Source organism: Semicossyphus pulcher, unplaced genomic scaffold, assembly GCF_022749685.1.
Source record: "Semicossyphus pulcher isolate SPU_LCO1_2020_fin unplaced genomic scaffold, fSemPul1.0.p SCAF_18, whole genome shotgun sequence".
Classification (NCBI taxonomy): domain Eukaryota; kingdom Metazoa; phylum Chordata; class Actinopteri; order Labriformes; family Labridae; genus Semicossyphus; species Semicossyphus pulcher.
In genome coordinates this window covers 25023323-25049608 of record NW_027211691.1, presented here as the reverse complement: position 1 = coordinate 25049608, position 26286 = coordinate 25023323, and the positions used below count along the sequence as shown (strand labels likewise).

General features: G+C 42.3%; 1 protein-coding gene across 4 annotated transcripts in view; it reads right to left on the bottom strand.

Moving 5' to 3' along the window:
- LOC138595572 (nebulin-like) overlaps positions 1 to 26286 on the bottom strand; it is a 68727-nt gene that overhangs the window by 30340 nt on the left and 12101 nt on the right. For all 4 annotated transcript variants that reach the window (XM_069666869.1, XM_069666867.1, XM_069666870.1 and 1 more), the window contains 31 exons: positions 26053 to 26163; positions 25083 to 25193; positions 24671 to 24781; positions 23741 to 23854; positions 23001 to 23111; positions 22784 to 22894; positions 21085 to 21195; positions 20714 to 20824; positions 18108 to 18218; positions 17893 to 18003; positions 16369 to 16479; positions 16108 to 16215; positions 15904 to 16014; positions 15708 to 15818; positions 13893 to 14003; positions 13456 to 13566; positions 13140 to 13250; positions 11878 to 11988; positions 10326 to 10436; positions 9969 to 10076; positions 9379 to 9489; positions 8189 to 8299; positions 7832 to 7942; positions 7576 to 7686; positions 6298 to 6408; positions 6106 to 6216; positions 5345 to 5455; positions 5123 to 5230; positions 4450 to 4560; positions 2924 to 3034; positions 560 to 670 (listed from right to left, as the gene is read on the bottom strand). In XM_069666869.1, coding sequence (XP_069522970.1) covers positions 560 to 670; positions 2924 to 3034; positions 4450 to 4560; positions 5123 to 5230; positions 5345 to 5455; positions 6106 to 6216; positions 6298 to 6408; positions 7576 to 7686; positions 7832 to 7942; positions 8189 to 8299; positions 9379 to 9489; positions 9969 to 10076; positions 10326 to 10436; positions 11878 to 11988; positions 13140 to 13250; positions 13456 to 13566; positions 13893 to 14003; positions 15708 to 15818; positions 15904 to 16014; positions 16108 to 16215; positions 16369 to 16479; positions 17893 to 18003; positions 18108 to 18218; positions 20714 to 20824; positions 21085 to 21195; positions 22784 to 22894; positions 23001 to 23111; positions 23741 to 23854; positions 24671 to 24781; positions 25083 to 25193; positions 26053 to 26163 — 3435 coding nt within the window. The remainder of the gene's footprint in view (positions 1 to 559; positions 671 to 2923; positions 3035 to 4449; positions 4561 to 5122; positions 5231 to 5344; positions 5456 to 6105; positions 6217 to 6297; positions 6409 to 7575; positions 7687 to 7831; positions 7943 to 8188; positions 8300 to 9378; positions 9490 to 9968; positions 10077 to 10325; positions 10437 to 11877; positions 11989 to 13139; positions 13251 to 13455; positions 13567 to 13892; positions 14004 to 15707; positions 15819 to 15903; positions 16015 to 16107; positions 16216 to 16368; positions 16480 to 17892; positions 18004 to 18107; positions 18219 to 20713; positions 20825 to 21084; positions 21196 to 22783; positions 22895 to 23000; positions 23112 to 23740; positions 23855 to 24670; positions 24782 to 25082; positions 25194 to 26052; positions 26164 to 26286) is intronic.

Here is a 26286-nt window from a genome sequence, read left to right as displayed (position 1 = left end):
CAAGAGCACTAAGGGCGGACCAGAAGCACATAAAACAAATATTTACACAAAAGCAACTTCATACTAAAATAAATACAAAGAATAAAAATCTACATAAATACATTTTTTTAGCAATAATTTAATAACACACACTCTTAAAACAATCACATTAATCCACACCCTTTTGTTTAAACAGCTGTTACATCACTCTCCAAAGCCACCAGACTCCATTCACAAAGACAGTAATTTTACCTCACCGGACACAGGAGCTGCTTGTCTACCTCTGCCTCGACTGGTGAGTTTGTTTGAGTGATTGTGTGACTTTGTTCAGAGAATATTTGTGCAACACACAGAAACATAAACAACATAACAGATGGGTGCAGAGGTAGAAAAGCAACTCCCGTGTTCTGCAAAGTTAAATTACTGTTTTAATCAATGGAGTCTGGTTGGAGTCACGTTGCAGATGCTGGCTGAGAAAATCTGGAGCATTTCTGTTCCTTTTAGTAACTCATGCCCCTGCAACACCAGGGCATGGGTTTAAATATCGTAATTCCCCTTTAAATGAACTGATATCTCGTACCTCACTTTGTATTTCAGAAACAGCTTTGGCAAACTGGAGGTCGTTGGTTTCATGGAGCTGGGAGTAAACGCTGACAGTCTGGCTCCTCTTCGCACTCTCCTTATACTTGTTCTAGAGACAACGAGACAACGAGAGATAATCAGAGGGACATTTCATCAAATCCACCAACATGTTCTCCACCAGTGCTGTAATGATTTGTTTGCAGTTCTTCAAACTTCATATGTCTGACGCTCTGTGTTCAAAGGCTCCAGCTCGAGCTCCAAGTTTGCTTTTGTAGCAGATACATCCACAAACATGGAGAGAAAGTCAAGATGAATGGAATCAGATTCAGCACACACTCCAAACTTTCTCCTGTTATATTTTCAAAGTTTATCTTGCAAATTAGAGGATGTTTGGTAGTTGTACACTGATGGGGATGACGTAAGACTCACTCAGCCCTCTGAGCTCTCTCTGTTAACAAACACACTCAGCTGGATTCTGGCTCGGAGCAGAAGAGAGAATCCCTGTCAGATTCATATTCCCTAAGATTTTATAAATCAAGTGCTTTAATGTGAGAAGAAGACAGAAACACTAATGGAGATCAAACTGCATCCAGAGAGACTTTTACTTTTATTACAGACTCAGGGTCCAGGTAGAGACAGCACACAGAATAAGTTATATACTGAAGCACAACGACAGTTCATGGTTTGAAAATTAAATATATTAAAAATCTACGTCTTATAAGGAAGCAGCTGTGTGTCGTCAGAGCGGGGATCGGTAGCGCGTAGTACTACATCTGATATAAACAAGATGATTTCATTGTCTGAGGCATCGAGACGGTAAATGGAGCGACGCCTGCGAGCTCGTTCAGACAGGCAACTCGAGCTGCACTGATTTCACGAGACATTCTCCACTATCACCTGACAAACACCTCCTACCTGTTTGGCATCTATTTAAAGGCTTAATATGCGACTTTCATGTCCACTAGGTGTCGCACTTGAGCACCAGCATGAACCCAAAACGAACGCTCTGTTTGGCCACACCTCCCCGAACCTACAACCTGCTGCGTTTCCACCCTGCCTACTCTGCTGCAGCGTTTCAGAGACATTTGTAAGTGTAATGTTCGACTACACAGCAGCAAACATAATATAACATAATTATAACAGAGCAAACAATGGAAATTGGTTGGTAAGTCTGTACAGGCTCATGTAGGCAGGATGCATGTTACAGCTCGTAGACCTCAGCCAGCATTGTACTGCTGCGGGCTAACATTAGCACACTTTAGTTTACTATGCATGTTGCTACAGCCCCCCGCTAGCATGGTTAATTACACAGAATGACCACCAGCGTAACATTGAAATGAACAGTGAGTTAGCTATCATCCCTAATGTTACTATAGTGTGGTACATGAACTCGCAGAAACGGGAGTGCAGAGCCGTCCCGTCCATGTAAACAAAGAGCTGAGAACAAACACAGAGGGAGTTTGACTTCACTCTCTTTGTAGGAAGTTATTTTTCACATACATACTTGATTTCTGATATATTAATGTCTGAAATGTCGCAAGATTTCCAGTCTCTGCTCTGTCTTTGCCCCCGCTGCCCTGCACCAGTACTGCGCTCATTCTTTCAGCCCCACCACCACCCCAGCATCCACCTGCAGGCTCCGGCTAGAGGGGGGTTTAAGATATGATCTCAGCACTCCTCAGATTTCTGTGAGTAAAATAAATCAATAAATAAAGGAGTGATGAGGGACAACATTTCAAACTATCACAAACGTGAGTTGTCTGACTGAAGTACACGTACACATAAGATCTCTTAAGACAGCTTAGAATGACGTTTATTTTAAATGTTTATATGTAAAGCAAATAGCAGGCAGCAACACAGAGTGAAAGTTCCTCACAGCTGCTTTCAGGAAAATCTTTAATGCGGGACATCGACGTGTATTTTGACACTTCAGTATTACTACTCTTACTAAGTCATAGATCTGAGTCCCTCCACCACCGCTGCCTCAAGGCTCTCATGCCGGTCCAACATCAACCTACACAATCTCTGAATTTCCCCACATAAAACCATAAACATCAAAACATTTATGAGGCTCTGATGTACGGAGGGTTGGTCATGTCAGGTGGAAAAGTTGTGTTGTGTCAGAGGGAGGTTTTGTATTCTTTAAAGCACATAATAAAATCAAACTTCTTCATTTCTCGGACCGACAGTGACTCTAAGAGCAAAAAGCACAAAGTCGATACGAAGTCAAAAAGTAAAAGATAGAAAAGAGAAGCTGAAATGTAAACAGATTTAAAGACAGTAGGAGAAGGGTCAGTGTGTGTGTGTGTGTGTGTGTGTGTGTGTGTGTGTGTGTGTGTGTGTGTGAGAGTGTGTGCTGTACCTCACTCTGCATCTCCGTCATTTCTCGGACGAACTGCGTCTCTGAAGTTTCAGGGAGCAGAGAGTACAGAGACGACGTCATCTCCTTCCTCCCCTCGTCTTTGTACTTTTTCTGTCAGAAAACAAAGAATCAAAGTGAGCGCAGAAAAAACACTGAAGGTCATTTAAATAAAACTCACACAAATTATACATAACACAGTTTCTCTCCCACTTCTGGATGTGTCTAACCACACAGGGATGAGAGTTTAATCTGTATATTAACATAAGACAGAGTAATAAGTTGGATTTGTATACTTAAACTTTTTATTCTCTGTAACGTACCGTTTAAAAGTTTCTATTAATGATGTCTGCGTTTTATAGCAAAACAAATGTCGACAATCTTTAGTTGGTTTGTCGTATGGAGAGGGTTACATCAAGGCCTTAATCAAACACAGGAGTATTATTTAGAGATGTATGATATTGGATTTTTTGCTGATATCCGATATGCCGATATTTTCCAACCCTTTTTGCTGTTTTCATTATATTATTATATTTATTGTTTTTTTCCACCTCATTGCAGAGAACATGAAGTCTCCCTGTAAAGGAGTTGATATCATGCCTACACTTATTGTAGTGGCCAAAAACTGCCATACGGCAGACATCTTGCACCCTTCTTCCTGCTTGATGTAAGAGGCGTTGTACAAAAGGTCACATGTCTGATCGCTCACGTTTCTGAGCGCACCTGAATGCAGCATCCCCCCGAAACACGGCAGTGAGGGAGACATGCCCGGACTTGCTTACTGCACCTACATCGGAGACATCAGTGATCGCCGACGGACTCTTTTTATCGTGTGTGCGTCCGTGAATATGTGAGTTAGTTTAGCTCTGATGTTCATGTTACTCTCTGTTAGCGTCGGCTTTGGCTGCGAGTGTATTTTCGGCGTGTTTGATGTTAAGTCGGTAAAATGAGGAGAATGTGAGCTAACTGTTAGCTAGCTAAGAGCTGTGAAAGTTGTTTAACTTCATCGGCTCGAGTTTCTGAGACTGTTTAGTCTTTATTTGTATATTGTTGAGAACTTTGTGCAGACAGTGCGCGCACACTCGCGCCGAGTTAATGTCATAGCATTACGTCAAGCTTTTTTAGGGAATCATCGAGCGTTAAGGCAGAATTAAAGCGATGTTTTATCTGCAGAGAAATGACATATCTGCCGATGCTGATAACGTGCCGATAATATCGTGCATCCCGAGTATTTACGAAGGGATGAGTGGGCTTACGTGTGTCTATGAGTAAAAATGTCTGTTTTTATTTCATTATTATTTGATACTTGTCAAAAGGATCATCCATTATGTTATCTATTAGCTTAGAGGCCTTTAAATGAAGGTTGAGGCAGAGATCTCAAACCAGAGCAAATACAGAAGATGCTATATATACATGCCATGATACCGCCTGAAATTTAGGTGAACTAACCCTTTAAAGTAATGAAAGAGTGAGAGTAAGTTTCTTTCTTTAAAACACGGTTGAAGAAAGAAAAAGAGATTAAGACTCACTTCACTCTGTAGTTCAGTCGCTTCTCTGGCGTGTTTCGTCTCCAGAGTTTCAGGCAGTTTGGAGTAAAGAGACGACGACGTCTGCTGCTTCCCGGCCTGCTTGTACTTCACCTGACACACACACATGCACACACACACACACACACACACACACACACACACACACACACACAATAAATGACCCCTTCCACAACAATCCCACCTCTTTGTGGAAGAATCAAACAAACCACAGTCCTTCGTGAAACTGTTCCTTTACTATCTACAGCTAAAAATGTACCAACAGCTATCTGCTTTTGACCACCGTTATCAGCCCTTCATCCTATTGGTTGTTGATAAAGCAGCCGTTTTGTGACATCATCAGATTTATCAGCCACTGACCAATGGCATTTCAGAGTTCAAGTTCTGTTTTAAATACTCCAGGAAACTCCCACTCAGACACAAGATGTCTTCTTCCAGAGCCGTGGTCAAGACAGCAGCAAGTAAAAAGCCAAGTGAATATACATGTACATATATTTACAGTCTTCAACACCTCCATGGAGAGAAGCTTGAACAGTCAAATGATACTGTGTGTTTGTGTCAAAGCTTTAAACTTAAATCTTTAAAGTCAATATATGTTCAGCTGGGGAATCAATTAATCTTTGTTCCCCTTGCCGGTGTTAAAAAGAGTTCTCACCTCGCTGTGCGTCTCGGCCATCTCTCGGACAAACTGAGTCTCCAGAGTCTCAGGCAGCAGAGAGTACAGAGTGTTGGGCAGATCCTCTTTGTCCTTCTTGTACTTTGCCTTAAGGAGGAGAGAAACAAAAACAGATTATTTATTTTCTTTATTTATGAAGAAAGGAAAACAGAAAGATGTGAGTGTGAGATTCGTTGAATGCGGGCAGGAGTGACGCAGCACCTCGCTCTGGATCTCTGACATGTGTTTGGCGAAGTGCATCTCTGCGGTCTCAGGGAGAAGGTGGTACAGTGACGAGGACGCTTCCTTCTTACAGCCCTCTTTATATTTCACCTGCATCACAAAACAAACACACAAGCATGACACACGTCTGCCTTTTACACTCACCCTGAAGGTCTCTGTCTTCAAGTCGGCCTTGATTTTATTACGTCGGATGCCTATGATATATACACAACACATCATTGTGTTTCATCTGACAGGTAGGAACTTGGACAGACTGCTTGTAATTCAAGTGCACGCGACTCAGAAGCCCGGAAACAGAAGCTACATTGCTCTCTTCAAAGCCACCAGACTCCACTGACAAAAACGCTGATTTAACATCACAGAACATGGGAGTTGTTGTTCTATATCTGCCTCGATTGATTATTTCATAGCATGTTAAAATGATGAGTTTGATCTGAACGAACCATCAAAACAGCATCGTCACACAATCTGACAAAAACAAACTAACCAACAGAGGCAGCGGAAGGCCAGCAACTCCGGTTTTGTGACTGGTTAAATAACTGTTTTTATGAATGGAGTTTGGTGGCTTTGGACAGAGCAATGTAACGCCTGTTTCTGGTTATAAATAAAGAGAACTTCACGTGACAATAAATGCCTGTATGTGTTTTTGAAGAGACAGTGGATTAAAATAATGACAGAGCTGTGACTGAACCGTATGTGGCCACAGGTACAGAAAGCTGCTGAGGTAAAGTGTGGGTCACCTGGCTCTGGAGCTCCGTCACCTCCTTGGCCAACTCAGTCTGCAGCGTCTGAGGAAGGCTGGAGAACAGACTGGACGACAAGTCCTTCTGCACGTCCTCTCTGTACCTCACCTGCAGGGAGAACAGTGTTTCTCTGCAGGTCACTCTGAAGTATATTATAAACAGTAATATAAGTGAGAGTGAGATGAGTACCTGGCTCTGCATCTGTGACGCCTGCTTGGCGTGTTGAGTGTCCAGAGTTTCAGCCATCACGGAGTACAGACAGCTGCCGGCATCCTGCCTCCCAGACTTCTTATACTTTGTCTGAAGAAAGATTTTAAGATGAATTATTGTGTCTTTTATTTTAATACCACACAAGGGGCGCTGGTTTAGCTCAGTGGGTGGAGCAGCAGCCTCATATACAGAGGATATACAGTTGTTTCCACAGACTGGCTCAGATTGTTCTGTGACAACATCACAGAAAGGATCCCTACAGAGGTAGACCTTTTTGTTACATAATTTTTAAGCACAAACAGACGTTACAGACGTTACATCGCTCTCTGCACACACACCAGACTCCACTGACAAAAACAGTGATTTTACCTCACAGAACACAGGTTGGTGTTGTTGGTCCACCGCTGCTGTGTTTGGTTAGATTTTTTTGACTTTTGTGTTATAATTTGTTATTTTGGATCCAACACACTTTTTTTATAACACATAATCACACTAACAAACCAGCCAACCAAGGTATCCTTTAGGTTTCGGTATGAAGGTAGAAACTGCTTTGTTTAGGTCACAAAGAGATACAGAATAAAATGCTTAATGACAGATAAATAGCAGATATCTGGAGCTCCATTTATTTTCAGTCACTTGTAACAAATCCACCGATGAGTAGAGCTTACCGATGCAGCTTTGACCTCACTTATCTCTGCATTCTCAGCTGCCTTATACAGCCCGGGAACAAAATAAAGAGCCCACTCCTAATGTTCTTTAAATCAGCATCTCTCTCTTCATGTCATGGTCAGCCCAATCCAGATCTGAAGCCCACTGAAAACCTCCTGAATGTGATCAAGAGGATCACATCAAACAAAGACGAGCTGCTCCAAGAGCGGCCTAACGTCACCCAGCAGCTCTGTGACACACTGGAGGAGAGCACGCAGAGAGGCATGAACGCTGTGATTAAAAACCAGGTTATTCACCAAACACTGATCTGTGAACTCGTCCTGAGTTCAAACATTCTGTTGTTTAAACGTGATTTCGTGTTTTCTTAGAATTATTCAAGCTCTGAAAAACATCTTTTGGTTTCTTAACCAGTCGTTGTTTTCTGCAAATAAAAGAGCTCATTGAGAAGATTTGATTTGGAAGTATAAGTAGAGAAATGTTAGATAAGATAAAAACAGATTTATGCAGAGGTCTTTACGCAGAGGATTTTTTCTGGAGCTGTATATGACCTGTGTCTCTGTCATCTCACCCTGCTCTCTGTCATCTCACCTCGCTCTGCAGCTCGGACACACTTTTAGCAAACTGCGTGTCGATGGTTTCTGGCAGCTGAGAGTAGAAGCTCTGAGAGAGGCTCTTCATCCCGTCCTCCTTGTACTTGTTCTACAATCAGACACAGAAAAACAGCCAGATTACGATGAGTTCCAACATGAAATCAACAACGTGCACTAAAACATCTTCTCCTTATATTGTTGTCTCGTTTAAGAAGTTGATTCATTGTTCAATTTGAGGTGTTTTCAGCTCTTACCTGGCTCTGCATGTCAGTGAGCTCTCGTGCAAACTGCGTCTCCAGAGTGTCCGGCAGCTGATGGTAAACCGGACACGACAAATCCTTCTTCACAGCCTCTTTATACAAGATCTAACAGAGACAGAGCGGACATAATGACGCTCAGTGAGAGGGAAGAGGAGACATTTACACTGATACGACAAACCTGTGACTCTGCTTAAACATGCAAAAACAAATGGAGGAGAGGCAGGTCAGGTTTACAGAGTGGTTTCTGAGCTACGAGACTCCGAGCTGTCTCGTGTTTAAAAAGTTGCTGCTCAATAATTGTTCTTCGTGTATAATCGCTGCCTGTAAAAGGTTCATGATGCACCTGGTTACCTGACTCTGCAGCTGTGAAGCCTCTTTAGCGTGCTGCGTCTCCAGAGTTTCAGGTAGACGATGATACAGAGACGCTGATGTCTGCTTCTTGCTGGCCTCTTTGTATTTCGCCTGTAAGACACAGTGAGGAATACGTCTTCAGATTTAGTTGTTGAATACGTTAAGAAGATAATCTTTCTCCTTTTCAAATCTCTCAGTGGAGAGTTAAACATCTGAGTACTTGCCCTAAAATTTGGTTCAGATATTCATGGTCTCGAGGGACTTCGGATTATGTAAGAGAGAATTCTGCAAACTCTGAGGTCACAGTTAATCCTGCATGAATCTGCATCTCATCAAACTGTTTTTATTTTGGGCATTTTGTCTTCATTTATTTATTACAGCAGAGAGATGGAGAGGAACAGCAGGGAGAGAGAGAGTTATATTATATGTTATTATCTCTGTGTCTGAAAGTGACGATCTCGAAGATTCTACGAGAACTTACCAATAAATTTAGAGTCTGTTTTTTTCCTGCAGTAAAACCTCGGTCCGTTTGTTGCCTGAATCACTGACTTTATACCAGAAGTGGACACAGCCACAGTGAAGCCAACCATTTGTTTGTGGACTACTGTTTTGAAGCCTTGAGTAGGAATTTTTGGTCGTCATCATCTGGTTTTTTTTAAGCCAGAAATGACCATATTTGGAAGAGAGGGTGGCGATGGAGAGGAGGAAGAGGCTAGCAAGTGCTAATCTATTAGCTAACACTAGCACTTGGTTGGTTAGCAAGTTGCAGCAGTAATTCATAGTGAAGTGGATATTATTTGGTATGCTTATTATGGCTATTGAAAAACAGGCGTTAAACAAAATGCTATGACCGGAAAAATGAACAGCCGGCTTCTCGGAGTGTCTTTAGGACAACCAAACACTGAACAGGGTAAACCCTCCCCTGCTTTAAAGTGGGAACATCAGTGACTAAAGAACATCATGCTGTGTTGAAGAAGACTTGAAACTAGAGATTGAGACCATAAACTCACGAGGAACATGTTTACTGAGGGAATACATCAGGAGGGAAGGACGAACACTTCTCATAGACGTGTGAAGGTGGAGTCGCCCCCTGCTGGCCTTTACAAAGAATGCAGGTTTGGGATAATTCTGCATTAGCTTCACTTTTCAGACACAGAGGCTTCATTTACATCTCACACTTGTGAACCCACCTCGCTCTGCATGTCTGTCAGCTCTTTGGCGTGCTGGGAGTCGATGGTGTCGGGCAGCAGAGAGTACAGGTTCATGCTCATCTCCTTCTTACCCTCCTCCTTGTACTTGACCTGGTGACGACAAAATACAGACACAGGGAGCAGAATAAACATGCTGCACCAGTCAGGTCATACGAGTTAAAGTGTTTACAGTGAGACGAAAAAACTGCATCAGGTTCGTACGGAGGGCGATTAGGGCCAAAATTCATCAGAGTTTAATGTCAGATTAAAGCCAGAAATCTGACGGATTCTGACGTTTAAATTGTTTTACATGGAAATTTATGGATTTTTATTTTATACTCAGATTTTTTTCCTTCTGCAAATAAAGTCAGAATTCAAACACTTCTGACTTTTATCCAAAACATTTACATTTTTCTTTTTCTAACAATTTTTGTTTTTTCGACAGTGAATGAAGTCACAAAAGTTCACGTAAAACTCTGAACTTTTTCATGAGGCCGTTCCCCCTTTTGTAGGTTCAAATACCAGGCTGATGAAGATGTTTTCTTTTCTGATGGAAGAACAACTAAAATAGCTGCGTCTGTCGGTCATACCTCACTGAGCATCTCCGTCTGCTGTCTGACAAACTGGGTGTCGATGGTTTCGGGCATCAGGTGGTACAGACTGGAGGTATCGTTCTTTGAACCCTGCTTGTACCTCAGCTGGGGCAAACACATAATCTCAATCACTTTATCTTTTTAGTTCTTTTAAATTCATAAATATAATGAATAATATGTAGAGTTATTACAGCATAAACATGATGAGATCAGAGAGCAGGATGAGGGACATAGAAGCATAATAAATCACATCTATAACAAAGGAAAGCTGATTGTTTTTGTGTTTCTTTTACTACAGTATGTTTCTATGTCCTGTGTGTGTGTGTGTGTGTGTGTGTGTGTGTGCATGTGTACCTGACTCTGCAGCTGTGAAGCCTCTTTAGCGTGCTGTGTTTCCAGAGTCTCAGGTAGAGTCGAGTACAGAGAGCTCGACACTCCTTTCTTTCCTGATTCTTTGTACTTCATCTGAAAGAGAAAAACATGATTTCAAATTAAACATCGGGGGTTTATATCTTTGTTGTTGGTCTTAAAGGATCTTTTCCCCGTTCTACTGAACTCAGTTTTGAGGCCTTGAGAGACTGATATCATTTATAGAGCCTAACAGGAAGTGCTCACGTCAGACAGACACTGAAACATAAAGTTGTGTGTCATCTGCGTAGCGGTGTTGACAGATTTGACTGGTTCAGGATTTATAAACCTGGAATAAGACCCAATAAAAATCTAATAGTGTTAAACCTGGGCCTATCTTCACATATCTTAGCATATTAAACCATAAAATAGATTTTAAAAAGAGGCCAGGTTTGATATGTTCTTCGCATACAGCAGCGGCATTCGAGGACATCGAGTGCATGAAAACACACTTTAGGAGTTCAATGTATTTTTTGGCCTTTTATGCCTTTGTTAAGAGAGAGGACAGTGGATTGTGTTGGAAACAGGGGAACAGAGAGTGGGGACGACATGCGGCAGAGGGCCGAGGGTGGGAGACGAACCCTCTGCATATGGGACGCACGATACAACCGCTAAGCTACATTGTCGCCCCTACATAACTCTTTCAACCTGTAAATGTATAATGTATAATAAATACTGGGCTGAAATGAATCCCTCACTACACTAAAACTAAGAGGCTCTCAGATGTGTCTATGCTGCTTTTATTTATGATACAGGGTTTTTAAACCAAATGCTTTGCAGGCAGAATCATGCAGAGGCCAATCTCTGAACCCACCGGATATAGTCTGACAACGATAAAGCCTATGGGGACCACGGTGAACTCGACGGGCGTGCCCGGTGTGCCAGCGGTTAGCGATAAACTTCTTCTAGTGAAGACTTCCTTCTGCGTGCTGCATTGTTTACCAAAAAAGAGACAGATTTTCTTGTGATGGACTTTAATGAACAGATTAGGAATAAGTCAACATGAAGCTTTGTCAGGTCTGTCCTCAAGAGAAGAAAACTACTTTAACATGACAAGTCTGTTGAACGGAGGGCGGAGCCATCGTTTATGATGCATTCAAGGAAGTCGGGGAAATGAACCGCTAAACAGCTTTCGTGACACAGCGACAGGGAATTTATCTCAAGTTGAATTTCAGATCTAGAACAGATTGTTAGCTGTTAGCACGCAGAGTCTGTTATAGAGATTAATAAGAAGCTAAAGCGTTGTCAGATAGCAGCTGATGGGATCTGACTCCGCCTGCTTTTGCTCTCCACACAGACTGTTTTCCTGCCTACACCGCAGCCTGCTGATACGTGATTGCTCTACAAGCTCAATACAAACGGAAACCAGAACACTTGCCGTCCCTAAAGTCCACGTCCCGGCCTACAGACTCTACATTTCTCTGTCGAATGTGTAAGTAGAGATTATGCTGATGCAAAGTTGAAAGGTGAAAGAGCAGGGCCGCGTTCTGTCTCTCACCTCGCTCTGCAGCTCAGACACAGTTTTAGCCAACTGAGTCTCGGTTGTTTCTGGCAGCTGAGAGTAGAAGCTCTGCGAGAGGCTCCTCTTTCCGTCCTCCTTGTACTTGTTCTGGAAAAGGTGGAAACAAAAGAGACGAGGTTGATTTATAAACCTACAAAAAGTTTTTTCTAACAGGGGTGAAGTGATTTCTGGTCATCATGAGATGCCCAAACAGATTTGTTTTCCTTGTAGCCCCCAAAAAGTCTAGTTAAAATCTGGTATCCCATAATTCCTTGGCCACAGAGAGATACTGTTAATGACTCTCCTCTTGTGCACATTACAAACCGGCTTTAATATCCTTTTGATCCTGTTTCTGATGCTAATCGTGCCTCTGAAGAGTGTCTTACGTATAAAGCATCAGAGAGCACTGAATAATGGCGTTGTGATTATTTATAACTAATCAAACAGCATTCTTACTGCAGCTCGCGCTGCACTTATTTTAAGGAGCATCAGTCAAAGCAGATCCAGGATCCGTCCTGCATGTTGGGGTCTATTTAATCTCAAGATGTCTGAGGGTGAACATAACTCTTTATAATTCTCTGCAGTGGTATAAATGTACTTTACTTGGAGGTTTAATTAGTAGTACTGATCATCATAAGACGTACATGTGAAATACTTTCCTTCACTACTGTTTCCCCTTTTTAATGCACAGTTTGTTTAAAGGACCAGCATACTGTGGAACAACATGAGGCAGGAGATGTTTTTACACACTGCAGGGTACGACATGTATGATTAATCTGTGTTTAAATCTAAGCTACAATAACTCGTGCTCGTTTGCCTCCAGCTACAAGTCAAGGTGCAGCTTACATCCGTCAGTGTTCCTGAGGAGACACTGTCCGTGAATCGATCATGGATGTCGTATTCTCATGGGAGGTTAAAAAAAGAAAATACCAGATGTGATAAAAATCCCTCCAGACGCTGCTGGGATATCTCGGACAGAAGAATGGGAGAGGAATTATGGCAAAGAAAGTGTTTTTCCAGGACATTATGATGTCAAATTAAGTGGATCCTTTGGTTGCAAAATGTTCCCACTGCGTCATTTCATCCTGTTACAGCATTTTGTAAAACTGTCTTAATATAAGTGTATGAATTCCTGAGATGAAAGTGACCTTTGACCACGTTCCTTTAGCTTGGAAGGTGTTTCCAGCTTCCAGGTGAACATTTGAGGCCTAAAATATCTTTACCCAGGTCCTGAGCCCACCGGCTTTGCTTTTACATACCTCGCTCTGCATGTCCGTCATCTCTCTGGCGAAGCTGGTCTCCGACGTGTCGGACAGCGTGGAGTAGAGGGAGCTGGACATCTCCTTCTTCCCGCTCTCCTTGTATTTGATCTGAGAAATTACAGCATCAATGAGCGGAGGAGGACGGAAGAGGAGGGTCTGAAAGTTTGTTTACAGGGGTTGGAAAAGGGAAAACTATTGTTCTTTCTATCGGTGGCATGCTGAACTAAAGAACACTGTTTCTCTTCTCTGACATGTTGGCAAACTGTTGACATTTGTCACAGATTATACTTAAAGAAAAGGTAAACATGTTTACCTCACTGAGCAGCTCTGCAGCTTCTTTAGCGTGCTGCGTGTCCATGGTGTGAGGCATCAGCGAGTACAGACATTTATTCACCTCCTTCTTACCCGCCTTTTTGTACTTGGTCTGCAGATTGAAATGATCACAGTCACTTTGGTGCCTCTGTTTACTCTTAGATATAATAAAGCCTGCTTTTTTCTTTTGCTAACACATTCACTATCCCAAAGAAGTCCAGATAAGTCTTCAGGATGTTAAAGCAGACGTCTATGGAAGAACACCTTGTTCATAAACTAACCACCGTTCTCTGAGAGCAGCAAAAGAACAGCAACATTTGAAAATAAATGTAGTTTTTCTTTCCGAAGTTGAACCTTTCTGGCTGATTCTTTCCTCGTCTTGTCCTGATTGTCTCTGGTTCAAATGATTAATAAACTAATAATAATCCGTCGCTGTACCTCGCTCTGCAGGTCAGACATCTGCTTGGCCAGCTGTGTCTCGGTGGTCTCTGGGAGCTGATGGTACAAACTGCTCTGAGTCTTCTGCTTCAAACCTTCTTTGTACTTCACCTGCAGGAGACAGGAAGTAGAGTCATGGCTGTGGCCATCCAATCATATCTTATATTAAGCAGTGGTGAAGTCCATCGTTCCTAAAATACAAATGAGCAGGGTTATTGTGAGCCTTTATTTGGCCCACATTTTAACTCATATGGCATCAGCTCCTACTGGAAGAGGTTCTGGAGTTGGCCCTGCATCCTGGCAAAGAAATGTCTGAATCTGAAATATCCTTTAAACCTGGATGGAAACAACATGATTGTTCACTAAAATCTATTTTAGAGCAGAGGAACGTTCCCTACAGCCTCGTCTAATGTATTTATTACAGAGCAAAAATAACTACCACGCAATTTATACCTCTTTCCCACTCGAATTAGCGCGTTGACGCAGGATTTTTCAGACCCAGGAACACCTGCATATAGATGCCGATTGTCTCTTTTCCCATTGCCAGTGAAGTATCCTGCTTTCAGTCTCTTTTCTGCTGCGTCACCGCCTGACGTCACAAACGTGCCGGAGACAGGGTTAGTAAACGATGAAGATGTTACGGTGGTTAGGTCTTTATTGTATCTGTTACTCATTCAGTCTGTGTATCAAACTCGGCGCCGACAAATTTGGAACGATGTTCGAGCGCTGCTCGGACGGGGAGCAGAATTTCTGGCTAAGATGACGAGGAGTCGCAGAAGTTACCGACGGAGCATAGCATCGCGCCAGAAAGGGGGCGGAGATTAGCGTGTTGACCCAGGTTTTGTGTTCCCGTCAATGCTGATCAGAGCCGAGGAGATAATTACCAAGGCCTACTGCAGAGTCATGTGACCCGGGTCTGAATGCCGATTGTAACCTTTCGGCTTTATTAAGACATTTTAAAAGCTGTTTTGAAAATTGAGCTCTTTTACTTTGTGATGGCTGTAATGTAATCCTCTGAGAAAATGGTCCATCCTTATCAAAGTATGTCCACTGAAAGTGCTTGTTTTTGGGTCTGACAACACAGAAAGGATCCCTACAGAGGTAGACCTTTTTGTTCAAGAGGAAGATGCTACAGGCGTAACATCACTCTCTTTAAAGCAACCAGACTCCATTGACAAAAACAGTAATTTTACAGGAGTTGATCGTCTAATGCTGCCTTGATCGGCTAAGTAAACTAGACAAAAAAATTACAACACAAAACTCACACAACAATACAAAAATCAAACCAAACAGTGCAAGTGCAGAGCAGCAACTCCCTTGTTCTGTGAGCTTAAATCAGTGTTTTTCTGAATGGAGTCTGGTGTGTTTGCAGAGAGCGATGTGACGTCTGTGTGTGGTTAAAACAATCATCTTCCTCTGTAACAAAAAGGTCTATCTCTGTAGGGATCCTTTCTGTCATGTTGTCACACACTTAGAATAACAATCTGAGCCTGTCAGTGGAAACAACAAGAACTTTTAGTGGACGACCTTTGACCCATCAAGGATTATGTTGCAGCCATTACAGCCTGTTTCTCAGCTGCTGGCTGAAGAAATCCACTAAAACTTTTGCACCTTTTACTCATTTAGACCTTTGAATATGTAGATATAGGACTGGTTTACAAATATCAGAATTATGCTTTAACTTATCAGGTTATTTGGATGAGTTAAGGTTTGTCCTTTGAGACTATAAGAGGAGAATAAGTTGGTGGCAGGAAAGACTCAGAGGTCCACATGAACCTAAGCAGCAAAGAACCAAGAAACAAGATGTCTGAGTACCTCACTCTGCAGGTTTGACACCTCTTTAGCGTGCTGAGAGTCGATGGTTTCGGGCAGCAGAGAGTACAGGTTGATGCTCATCTCCTTCTTACCGTCCTCTTTATACTTCACCTGTAAAAACAGAAAATCAGAGTGCTGATTCTGATAAAACTGACACCGCCGCGGGTGTACAGTATTTTCCCTGCCCTGATGTTACCTCACTGAGAAGCTCGGAGACTTCCTTAGCGTGGGCCGTCTCTAAGGTCTCAGGCAGCAGGTGGAACAGGCTGGAGGAAGCGCCTTTCTTCAGAGCCGCCTTGTACCTCAGCTGACACAATGAGAAGCAGAGATAGTAACTCATGTTTGAGAAGACACAGGGATGGATGTTTGGTTGTGACTGTGTGTAGAGATGTGTCGTCACCTCGCTCTGCAGCTCAGAGGCCTCTCTGGCGTGCAGCGTCTCCAGAGTCTCAGGCAGAGTGGAGTACAGAGAGCTGGACACTTCCTTCTTTCCTTGTTTGTACTTCATCTGAGATCAGTTCAGAGAAAAGATACCTGTTACACTGAGAATTTACCGAACACAATCTGGTGATAATTCATTGACGATGAAAAATATAACCTTCAGTTCTGTCTGTTCAGATGTTTAGAAAGAAGTGATCATGTTATATATTACTTTCCTCACCTCGCTCTGCAGCTCAGACACAGTCTTAGCAAACTGAGTGTCGGTGGTCTCTGGTAGCTGACTGTAGATGCTCTGTGAACGGCTCTTCATGCCGCTCTCCTTGTACTTTGCCTGTAAAAACAGGAAGCTCAGAATATTGAGGTCATTTCTCAGGCTGCACACACGATGAACATGAACAAGCTGCTTCTATGAGAGGATAAAAGATGTTTTATTAGATCAACCTTCATTAGTTGTGCAGAGAAAGAAATGAAAGCATCTAAATGATCAACTGTTAAACTCGTTTTCTGTTAAAGGCGAAGCTGAAACTGTCGCTGTAATCTTGATTTCTCTTCTTTGTGTATTTTAATAGCTGTCTTCGTGTGTGTTTGATGAACACGTCTTTGTGTCCTGAACAGTGACTGTGGCCAGCCCTCATTAGTCTGAACTGAATTTGTACATTGTGGAAATGCAAATTAAAAGCAGCAACACAAAAAAACCTCTTTGATCCTTGTTTGATGATAATCAGGCCTGTGACGACCCATTCATCAAACACGATGAGCTGACTACACCGCAGCTTTCTGCAGACGTCCTGCAGGTTTTATATTCCTGCACATGAACCTGTTTTAGTCTTACTTTCACTTTATGAGTATTTTTTAAGCTTTGGCTGTGGCTCAGGAGGTAGAGTGGGTTGTCCACTTACTGGAACATCTACTACTCGATCCCCAGCTTCTCCAATCCGCATGTTCATGTGATATTATATTATGCTCCCAAGGGCTGTGCATCAGTTGTGAGTGTGTGACTGGAGTGAATGGGATGCTGCTCGATTAAACATGTATTGTTGCATTAATATTACTTTAAGTCACACTTAAGGACACTTAAGGCACACTGGAAATACCTGAAGAGGAGGTGTTATGCTGCTTCACATTTTAACACATATATACAATGTTGGATGTTCAGACTAAACGTTTCAGATCTGCAGGTAAGTATGTTGGAGTAATCCCCAGGCTGCTCAGCTCAGTCAGCAGGCTGCTGTGAACGCCAGGTTTCATCCTCTGCAGGCTTCAGAGAGCTGGCCAATCAGAGGAAAGTGGGCTTGTAGGGGCGGGGTTTCTTAAAGGGACAGAGCTGACAGAGTCGTTTCAGGCAGAGGCTGTACGAGGGCCTGCACAGAGCACCAGGGTGAGAAACATGAGGAGTTTTTTTAACTGTAAATTATGCTAAGGTATCACAGAGTGAAATATGACGCTTGAAATTAGCATAATACCCCCGCTTTAAGGAGCTCATAGTGCCCTACTACCCCTCTGTAACATTGTGCTCCCAGGATAAAGGTCTGCATGCGGTAGCTAAAGTGGTTTGGGTTGCAGACCAGTCAGAGTCCGGGAGGCAGACACCCTCTCTACTCATAAGAGTCGGCATTAACTTTCCTTTGTGATAAAGCTCATCGTTAGGGCTGGCTCAGGCTTGGACCAGTCCCTCGCTATGCTGCTGTGACGTGTCAGATATCCGTAGTGAAATGTGTCACATGATTTTTATGAATGCTGGTACCTCGCTCAGCATGTCCGTCATCTCTCTGGCAAAGCTGGTTTCTGAAGTGTCGGGCAGAGTGGAGTAGAGGGAGCTGGACATCCCTTTCATCCCGCTCTCCTTGTACTTAATCTGGCACAATGAGAAACACACATAATATTCATCCAGGCAGCCTGATTTAACCTGTGCGCACACAGAATGTAAACAGTAGCAAACGAGGTGAAGCTGCTCTGCACCTCACTGAGCAGATCCCCGGCCTCTTTAGCGTGTTGTGTCTCCAGAGTTTCAGGCAGGAGAGAGTACAGGCAGCTGTTCACTTCTTTCTTTCCGGCTTCTTTATACTTTGCCTGAAGACATCACAAAACAAAACCTTTATTAAATATTACTTCTCAGCCAATTACAGCTGCATGTCTCTTATCTTTATATGCATGTTTAAAATATGGGCCAATTCTGGTATTAGAGGCCTTTATCATTCAGTGTTTAAATGACCAACAGGTACAAAAAGCTTTGGAATCGCTGAAGTAGACTGCAGCCATGACACAGGCTGCAATGTCTTCTTTTAGGGCAAATGTGCCTGATTAAATCCCCCTGACAGGCTCAGCTTGTTATTCTAAGTGTCTGACAACCTGACAGGACGATCCCATCACAGACGGGCCTTTTTGTTAGAGAAATATTTTGAAACCAAACAGAGCAGCTACATCACTCTCATCAAAGCCACCAGACTCCATTGACAAAGTCAGTCATTTCACCTCGCAGAACGCACGAGTTAGCGTCTTTTATTGTGTGAAATTTAAAAAGGTTAGCACTGATCCAAAACAATATTTGTGTAACACAATAACCCCAGACAATCAAGTGAGGCAGCTGTAGATCAGAACTCCTGTGGTCCAAGATGGCTGCTTTTGTCAATGGAGTCTGGTGGCTTAAAAGAGAGCAAAGTCATGGCTGTTCTGCTTAAAGCTCCTGTCAGGAGTTTTTTGCTGCTTATAAAACAGAGTGAAATTTATTCTGATGACTCTATATGAGCTGCAAGGCAAACCAGAACATCAACAGCAAGACTGATTATTTCAGTGTAGTTATTTTTAATGGTTTAAACTGCTGGTGGGGGGGGGTAGGTGTCGGACAAAGAGATTAGCTGCACGCTGCTTTTGTTTACATTTTCCAGGGCAGAAATTTAAAGTGAGTGATTCATGTGAGTGTTAAAGAAAGCAGGAGGAGATTTGTTGTTAAAAAACACCACTTAAGCACGTACAGGACAAAATCAGCTTTGTCCACAGGGGGCGCCAAAATCAACACAAACCGAAAGTTCCTCACAGCAGCTTTAACAAAGGAATCTTTACCTAACATAAAGAACGAAGAGGTGTTTCTCTGCAGGGATCCTTTCTGTGATGTTTTTCAGCACAGAGAATAACAATCTGAGGGGTACAGGGGAATACTTAAGTACGGCCTATTTGCTGCCAAACTGTCAAACAAACACTGCAGTAACAACATACAGAAATAATAATATGACATTAACATTAAGTAAATAGGATTGTGTCAATCATACAGTAACTCTAATAACCTGCCTCTCTGCCTTTAGAAAGCATCTCAGTTTGAGTGATGTTCCATGCGTTGGATGAAGTGATGCTTCAGAGAGTGCTTCAAACTGCTGCCTGAGAGCAGCTCCACAGAACACAGAGGTTTTTATTCTCATAATAGAACTTCATATTTAGCTCAACCCTCTTCATCTGGAGCTTTAACTGCTTTAGCAAATTTTACCTCCTGCTGCTTCACTGCTCCTGTGACTGAAAGACTGGATTTTCTTTTGAAATGTGATGAAGAGGTATAAAACGTCCTTCACACACACACACACACACACACACACACACACACATTACTGTCTCGATGCTCTGCCTTTATTTACACGCCACTATCATGGCCAAAAAGGCCTTTTTAATCTATCTAGCACTGACTATTAAGAGATTAGTTTGTAATTCAAATGCAAAATATGTTTTAAAATAGATTATTATAAGTCTGCATAAGGACGGAAAACACTCCTACGTCATTTTTTTCCAACTCAGTGCTGAGGACTTTGTTCTCTGCAGGAGAGCTTCACATAAACCTCAAACTCGACTGTAAGAGTGAAAAGTGGCGGAGAGGTGTCTTCTTATTTAACCTTCAAGATAATATGAAGGAGTAAGAAGCTTTTTTAACCACAAGGCCTCTGCTCTTCAAAGCCACCAGACTCCAGTGACAAAAACAATAATTTAACCTCCCTGAACACATGAAGTTCTTTTCTACCACTGCCTTCAATGATTCATATTTGTGTTATAATGTGTTACGCAGATGTTGTGTTGGATCTGAACAAATCATTTAAAAAAACAAAGCTGCTCAAAAACGCAGACAGACTTGTCTAACCGATCAAGGCAGCGAACCAGCAACTCCTGTTTTCTGTCAGGTAAAATAACTGTTTTTTTCACTGGAGTCTGGTGTCTTCGACGAGAGTGTTGTAAAGGCCTGTTGTGGTTAAAACAATCCTCTTCCTCTGTAACAAAAAGGTCTATCTCTGCAGGGATCCTTTCTGTCATGTTGTCACACACTTAGAATAACAATCTGAGCCTGTCAGTGGAAACAACAAGAACTTTTAGCGGGCGCACTTTGATCAGGAGCATTTGTCCCCAAGGATTACGTTGCAGTGATCACAGCCTGTTTCACAGCTGCTGGCTGAAGACATCTACCGGAGCATTAACAAAACATTTTTAGGCTCATTTAGAGCCCTAAATAAAAAAATAAGGCCCAGGTTTAAAAATGAAAAAATCTTCCTTAAACATGTTAACAAGAAAAAGAGTGGCCTCCTGTCCTGTACCTCGCTCTGCAGGTCAGACATCTGCTTGGCCAGCTGTGTCTCGGTGGTCTCTGGGAGCTGATGGTACAAACTGCTCTGAATCCTCTGCTTCAGACCTTCTTTGTACTTCACCTGCAGGAGACAGGAGGGGATAAATGCACTGGAATAGATGTGAATGCTGCACATGCTAACACATGCTAACATTCTACACAAAAAGTCCTTGAGCTGAATTGAATTCCTGACTATTCATTAACACGACAGTTATCAAAGGAACGATCTCCATGGCTGAGTGTTTAAATTATCAAGTGGAAATCTTCCAGAAAGTGACTCGAGGTTCACAGCAGTCAGAGAAGACAACATTTCTAGTCATTAATGTATAGAAAAGAAAGTACCTCACTCTGCAGGTTTGACACCTCTTTAGCGTGTTGGGTGTGGATGGTTTCAGGCAGCAGAGAGTACAGGTTGATGCTCATCTCCTTCTTACCGTCCTCTTTATACTTCACCTGCAGTCACACCATGATAAAACAAGGGCACGTTGAAGACAAATTAAACCCCACAAAATTCACCGTTACATTTCTATAGCAGAATAAAATGTAGAATTTATGATCTCCTACTTTAATGCTGCTGTGAGTTTTTAAGAAATAACAGAAGCAGAAGAGATTCCCACAAAAGTCATTTAAGCGTCGTGTGCTAATGTTGGATTTAGAGCTGTAATCTTAAAGATCTCAGTTACGTTCTCTTTGGTGGCACCCATGGCGATAAATGGTAATTGCGGGCGCACACTTCCCAGATATCCAGACAGTGCTGCATGTGTGACGTCCACGGTCGGCTCCGGTTGTAACTCTTGATTTTCCTGGCTGACGGTCGCTTTCCTTTTCAGACTGTTTGCTTCATCTGAGCGTCGAGTTTGTTTCTTCTTCTTTGGATTTTCACTTCTTGTTGAAGTTGTATCTGTAGTCATCCATCTTTTCTTTGTTTGTTCAGCCATAGTAGATTACTGTTTACTCGCAACACTTGCAGAGAGCGGAAAAGCAGCCGCTTAGCTCCGCCTACCCTCTCTGGCAGACCAACCACTGCTGGCTGATGGAGAACGCGTCACTAACTGGGCGCCGCCACAGACACCCAGCCCATAATAATACTACATACTGCAAATAGCTTTCATCAGTGGGCCATAGGCTCAGTCACATTGTGTTACCTCATTCGGCGATGGAGACTTAACAGACATTTATTTACATGAAAGTCTTTGAGATTATATTTTTAACAAGTGGAAAGTAAATGTCAGCTTAATAGAATAAAAAATATTTAGTTTTTTTTTAAGAGAAAAAAAAAAACAATCATGCAGGCTCTCATTGAAAGCAATGAATTGCACCAGTAGATAGCTTCAACCTGCAGCCGCTAAACCAGCTGTCATGGCTGCAACGTAATCCTTTGTTTGTGTTATGAGATAAACAAATATTGTGTTGGATCTGAATGAACCACTCAAAACACCAAAACAATAAAACAACACAAACAAACTAGCAGAAGTAGAGCAGCAAGTCCTGTTTTCTGTCAGGTTAAATCACTGTTTTTCTCAATGGAGTCTGGTGTGTGTGCAGAGAGCGATGTAACGTCTGTGTGTGGTTAAAACAATCATCTTCCTCTGACAACATTACAGAAAGGATCCCTACAGAGATAGACCTTTTTGTTACAAACACTTAGAATAACAATCTGAGCCTGTCAGTGGAAACAAGAACTTTTAGTGGACGACCTTTGACCCATCAAGGATTATGTTGCAGCCATTACAGCCTGTTCCAAAGCTGCTGATTGAAGAAGTCTACTGGAGCAATTCAAGAACTTTTTCTTACCTATTTGTAATTTAGACCCAAAATGTGTAAAAATAGGACTTTAAGTGAAATAAACGTAAATTGACTTGAAAGGTTCTCTACTGCCGGCTGAAGCAATCTACTCGAGCAATTCCAAAAGTTTTTGTAACTATAATCTGTGAAATAAGGCCAAGGTCTAAAAGTACCAGAATTCCCCTTTAACTCATTTATTTACCTAACATCATTGTTGTTATTGTCTGTGACTTTATTTGATGTGATGTTATCATACCTCACTGAGCAGCTCAGACACTTCCTTTGCGTGAGCCGTGTCCAACGTCTCCGGCAGAAGAGAGTACAAACACGAGTTCACGCCCTTCTTGCCCGCTTCCTTGTACCGCATCTGAAAATAAAAACGCATTTGAGGTTTTTAATACACACAAAAAGCAATTGTCCACTTTTTTTGAGTGCTGATAAATTGTGCATGTATTTGTGGTAGATGGTCTTACCTCGCTCTGCAGCTCAGCCACACCTTTAGCGAACTGAAGCTCTGCCGTCTCTGGGAGCTGAGAGTAAAAGCTCTGCGAGAGGCTCTTCCTGCCTCCCTCCTTGTATTTACTCTGAGAGAGGACAACAGACCTGTCAGAAGTGAGCCTCTGCCGTTAGCAGGAGTGATGATACTATGTCTTATTTAATGCAATGCTTTTGTGATTTAAGGGAACAGTTCAAAACTAACTGTCAGAGGTTTTATCGACTGTCTGCTTGTTCTCAATCGTCTTTATGAGATTTTGTTACGGCCGACTGAGAGTGTCCTTCTTTAAAAACATCAAAGGAAAACATTTTGGAGATTCAGAGGTGGAGAAAACAGATTTATTTCTGTCTGTGATTAAACTGTAATCTGTCAATCAATTAAAATATTAATCTTGTGCTTATTTACCACTTCTACGTTGCTTTTTCTCTCTTAAATCTCCTCACACACTAAAAACCATCAGCGTTTTTATGTTTGTGTAGCAAAACAATCGCAGGACCTAATTAAAAGCTCTGAACGTTGTTATTATTGTGTTATTTTATAGCCTTAATTCTGACTTGTTAAACCTAAACACAAATTCCAGGCTGTTTCTAAGCAAATCAAATACATTCCCCACGTAAATACGATGGAATGAACTTTACACATCAACCAAATGTTGACTTTAACACTGGTAACAGAGATAACGACCTCTTTGTACACGGTGTAAACAGTGTGCTCTACCTCACTCTGCAGCTCAGTCATCTCTCTGGCAAACTGGATCTCTGTGGTGTCGGACAGCTGAGAGTAAAGAGAGGACGGAGCTCCTTTAACCAGCAGCTTAGGGCGATAGTTCACCTGAGAACACGAGTGTAAGGGACAGAGAGAGAGAGACATGAGGGACAGTGTAACCGCTGTTGGTGTGTTGGGTTAAAACTACTGGTTGTGCTTGAAGGGCAATGTGGTATTCTTTATCCTGGGAACTTGTTTTGTTTTTGTCTGACAAACTGACAGAAAGGATCCCTTCAGAGGCCTTTGGCTTCTTTTTTTAAACCAGAATCAGCAGTGACATTGATCTCTACAAAGCCACCAGGCTCCATTAACAAAACCAGTAAATTAACTTAGAGAGTCGCTGGTGTACCGCTGCCTTGTTGGATCAGTTTCCCTGTGTTTTAGTGAGACTGGTGTGTTTAAATTAGTTAGTTCAGATCCAACACAATATTTGTGTTACACAAAAGCACAATCAAACTAAGTAATTGAGGCAGGAGTAGAACAGCAACCGCCGTGCTCTTCAAGGTAAAGTTACTGTTTTTTCAATGGAGTTTGGTGGCTTTGAAGAGGGCGATGTAACAGCGTATTCTGGTTTACAGAGCAGCATCTTGGTCTTTAAAAGGGTCTGTCTCTGTAGGGATCCTTTGTGTTATGTTGTCAGACGCTTAGAATAACAATCGGAGCCTGTCAGTGGAAACAACAAGAACTTTTATCGGACGTATTTGATCAGGCTCTTTTGTTGCAGCCATTACAGCCCCTTTCGTGGCTGCTAGCTGAAGTGATCTAATCGCTGATTTGATCTTCTACTTCTACTTTCTACTACATTCAGAACCCAAAATCTGTCATAAGATAAAAAGGGCCTCATATGCTTTGAAATGTTCCAATGTGTGCGTGTTTGGTTACCTCACTCTGAAGCTGCGACACCTCCAGAGCGTGTTGTATCTCTGGAGTGTCGGGGAGTTGGGAATAGAGGGAGATGGAGGCCTTTCTCTTCCCGTCTTCTTTGTACTTTTTCTGCAAAACAACATCAGATCAGATTGTATCGGATCAACAAGACCACTGTTGGTACACGACTTTATGCTTTAGTGGCACTTGTGTAACCATGACTTCTCCTGATGGCTTAAGTTCAAGTCAGATATATGTGTTTGCTCTTGGTGTCTAATTCATTTGCAGTGGGATGCCTCGCAGCTTAATGGAGCCCGCAGCTGCTGCATAAAATAAACTCTGCACGTTGATGCCCAGACTGGAGATAACTGATGAAATATGTTGAAACACAGCTGCTGTTTAAGTCAGAATGAATATCCTGTTGGAGTACCTCGCTCTGGAACTCGTGGACGGCCTTGGCCAGCTGCGTCTCAGAGGTTTCAGGAAGCTGAGAGTACAAACTGCTGCTCATCTCCTTCTTTCCTTCCTCCTTGTACTTGTTCTGGGGAGCAGAGAGGGTTTTACTTTGACTAATGGTCAGGGAGACAACATTTTAATCAAGTCCAAACCAAAAACAGTGGATTTATAAAACAAAGAAGAACCCAAGCACTCTAATTCCCTAATTGTGCCCACATGAATCCATTCATTCATGTATTCATCAACCCTGTATCATGTTAATCCATCCATCTATCCACCTGTTAGTCAATCTACCTATGTATCCATCATTACAACCAATCATTCATCCCTCCTTTTACCATTCATCCAGTCATCCTAATCTATCCATCTCTTGCTCGTTCATTCTCTAGCCATCAATTTATCAATTAACCCTTCCATCATCCAGCTGTTCACCTATTCATCCATCTCTACGTCAATCTATACATTTCATCCATTCTTGCTCTTGTCATGCACTCATCACTCACCCTCTAGCATCCATCGATCCACCAATCAGCTCATTTACATCCTGTCTTCAATTCTGCCAAACATCCAGACAGCCTCATTTGTTCATCATCCTGCCACCCACTCATTCTTCCATACATCCATCAATCATTCATCTGTCCATCAATCTAAACATCTGTTCATCCATTATTTACAATCCTTTTTTTATTAATCCATCCATACGTCCATATGAGCCATCAGCCATCCATCTATTCATCCATTCATCCTCCACCCTTTCATTTATCCATCCATCCATTTTTCCATCTTTACATCCATTCTTTCCAATCAATCCATCCACCAACCCATTCATCCTTCCATTCAGCCATTCATGCTCTCGTTATCCATTTATTAGACAATCCATCCATCCATCCTTTCCCAATCCATCCATCCATCCCTCCATCCTTTCCCATCCCCTCATGTCTGACCTGGCTCAGTAACTCGGTCAGCTCTTTGACAAACTGGGTCTCTGTTGTTTCCGGCAGCAGAGAATAAAGAGAGGAGGAAATCTCCGTCTTCACATTTCCTTTGTATTTAACCTGAAAAACAAACAAACACAGCTTCAGCGCTGGAATCCTCTTTTATAATCAATATCACCCAAAATCAATGATAATCATCAGATATTTCAGTATTTGAGGCTCAGAAACCACTCGTGTCTTAGG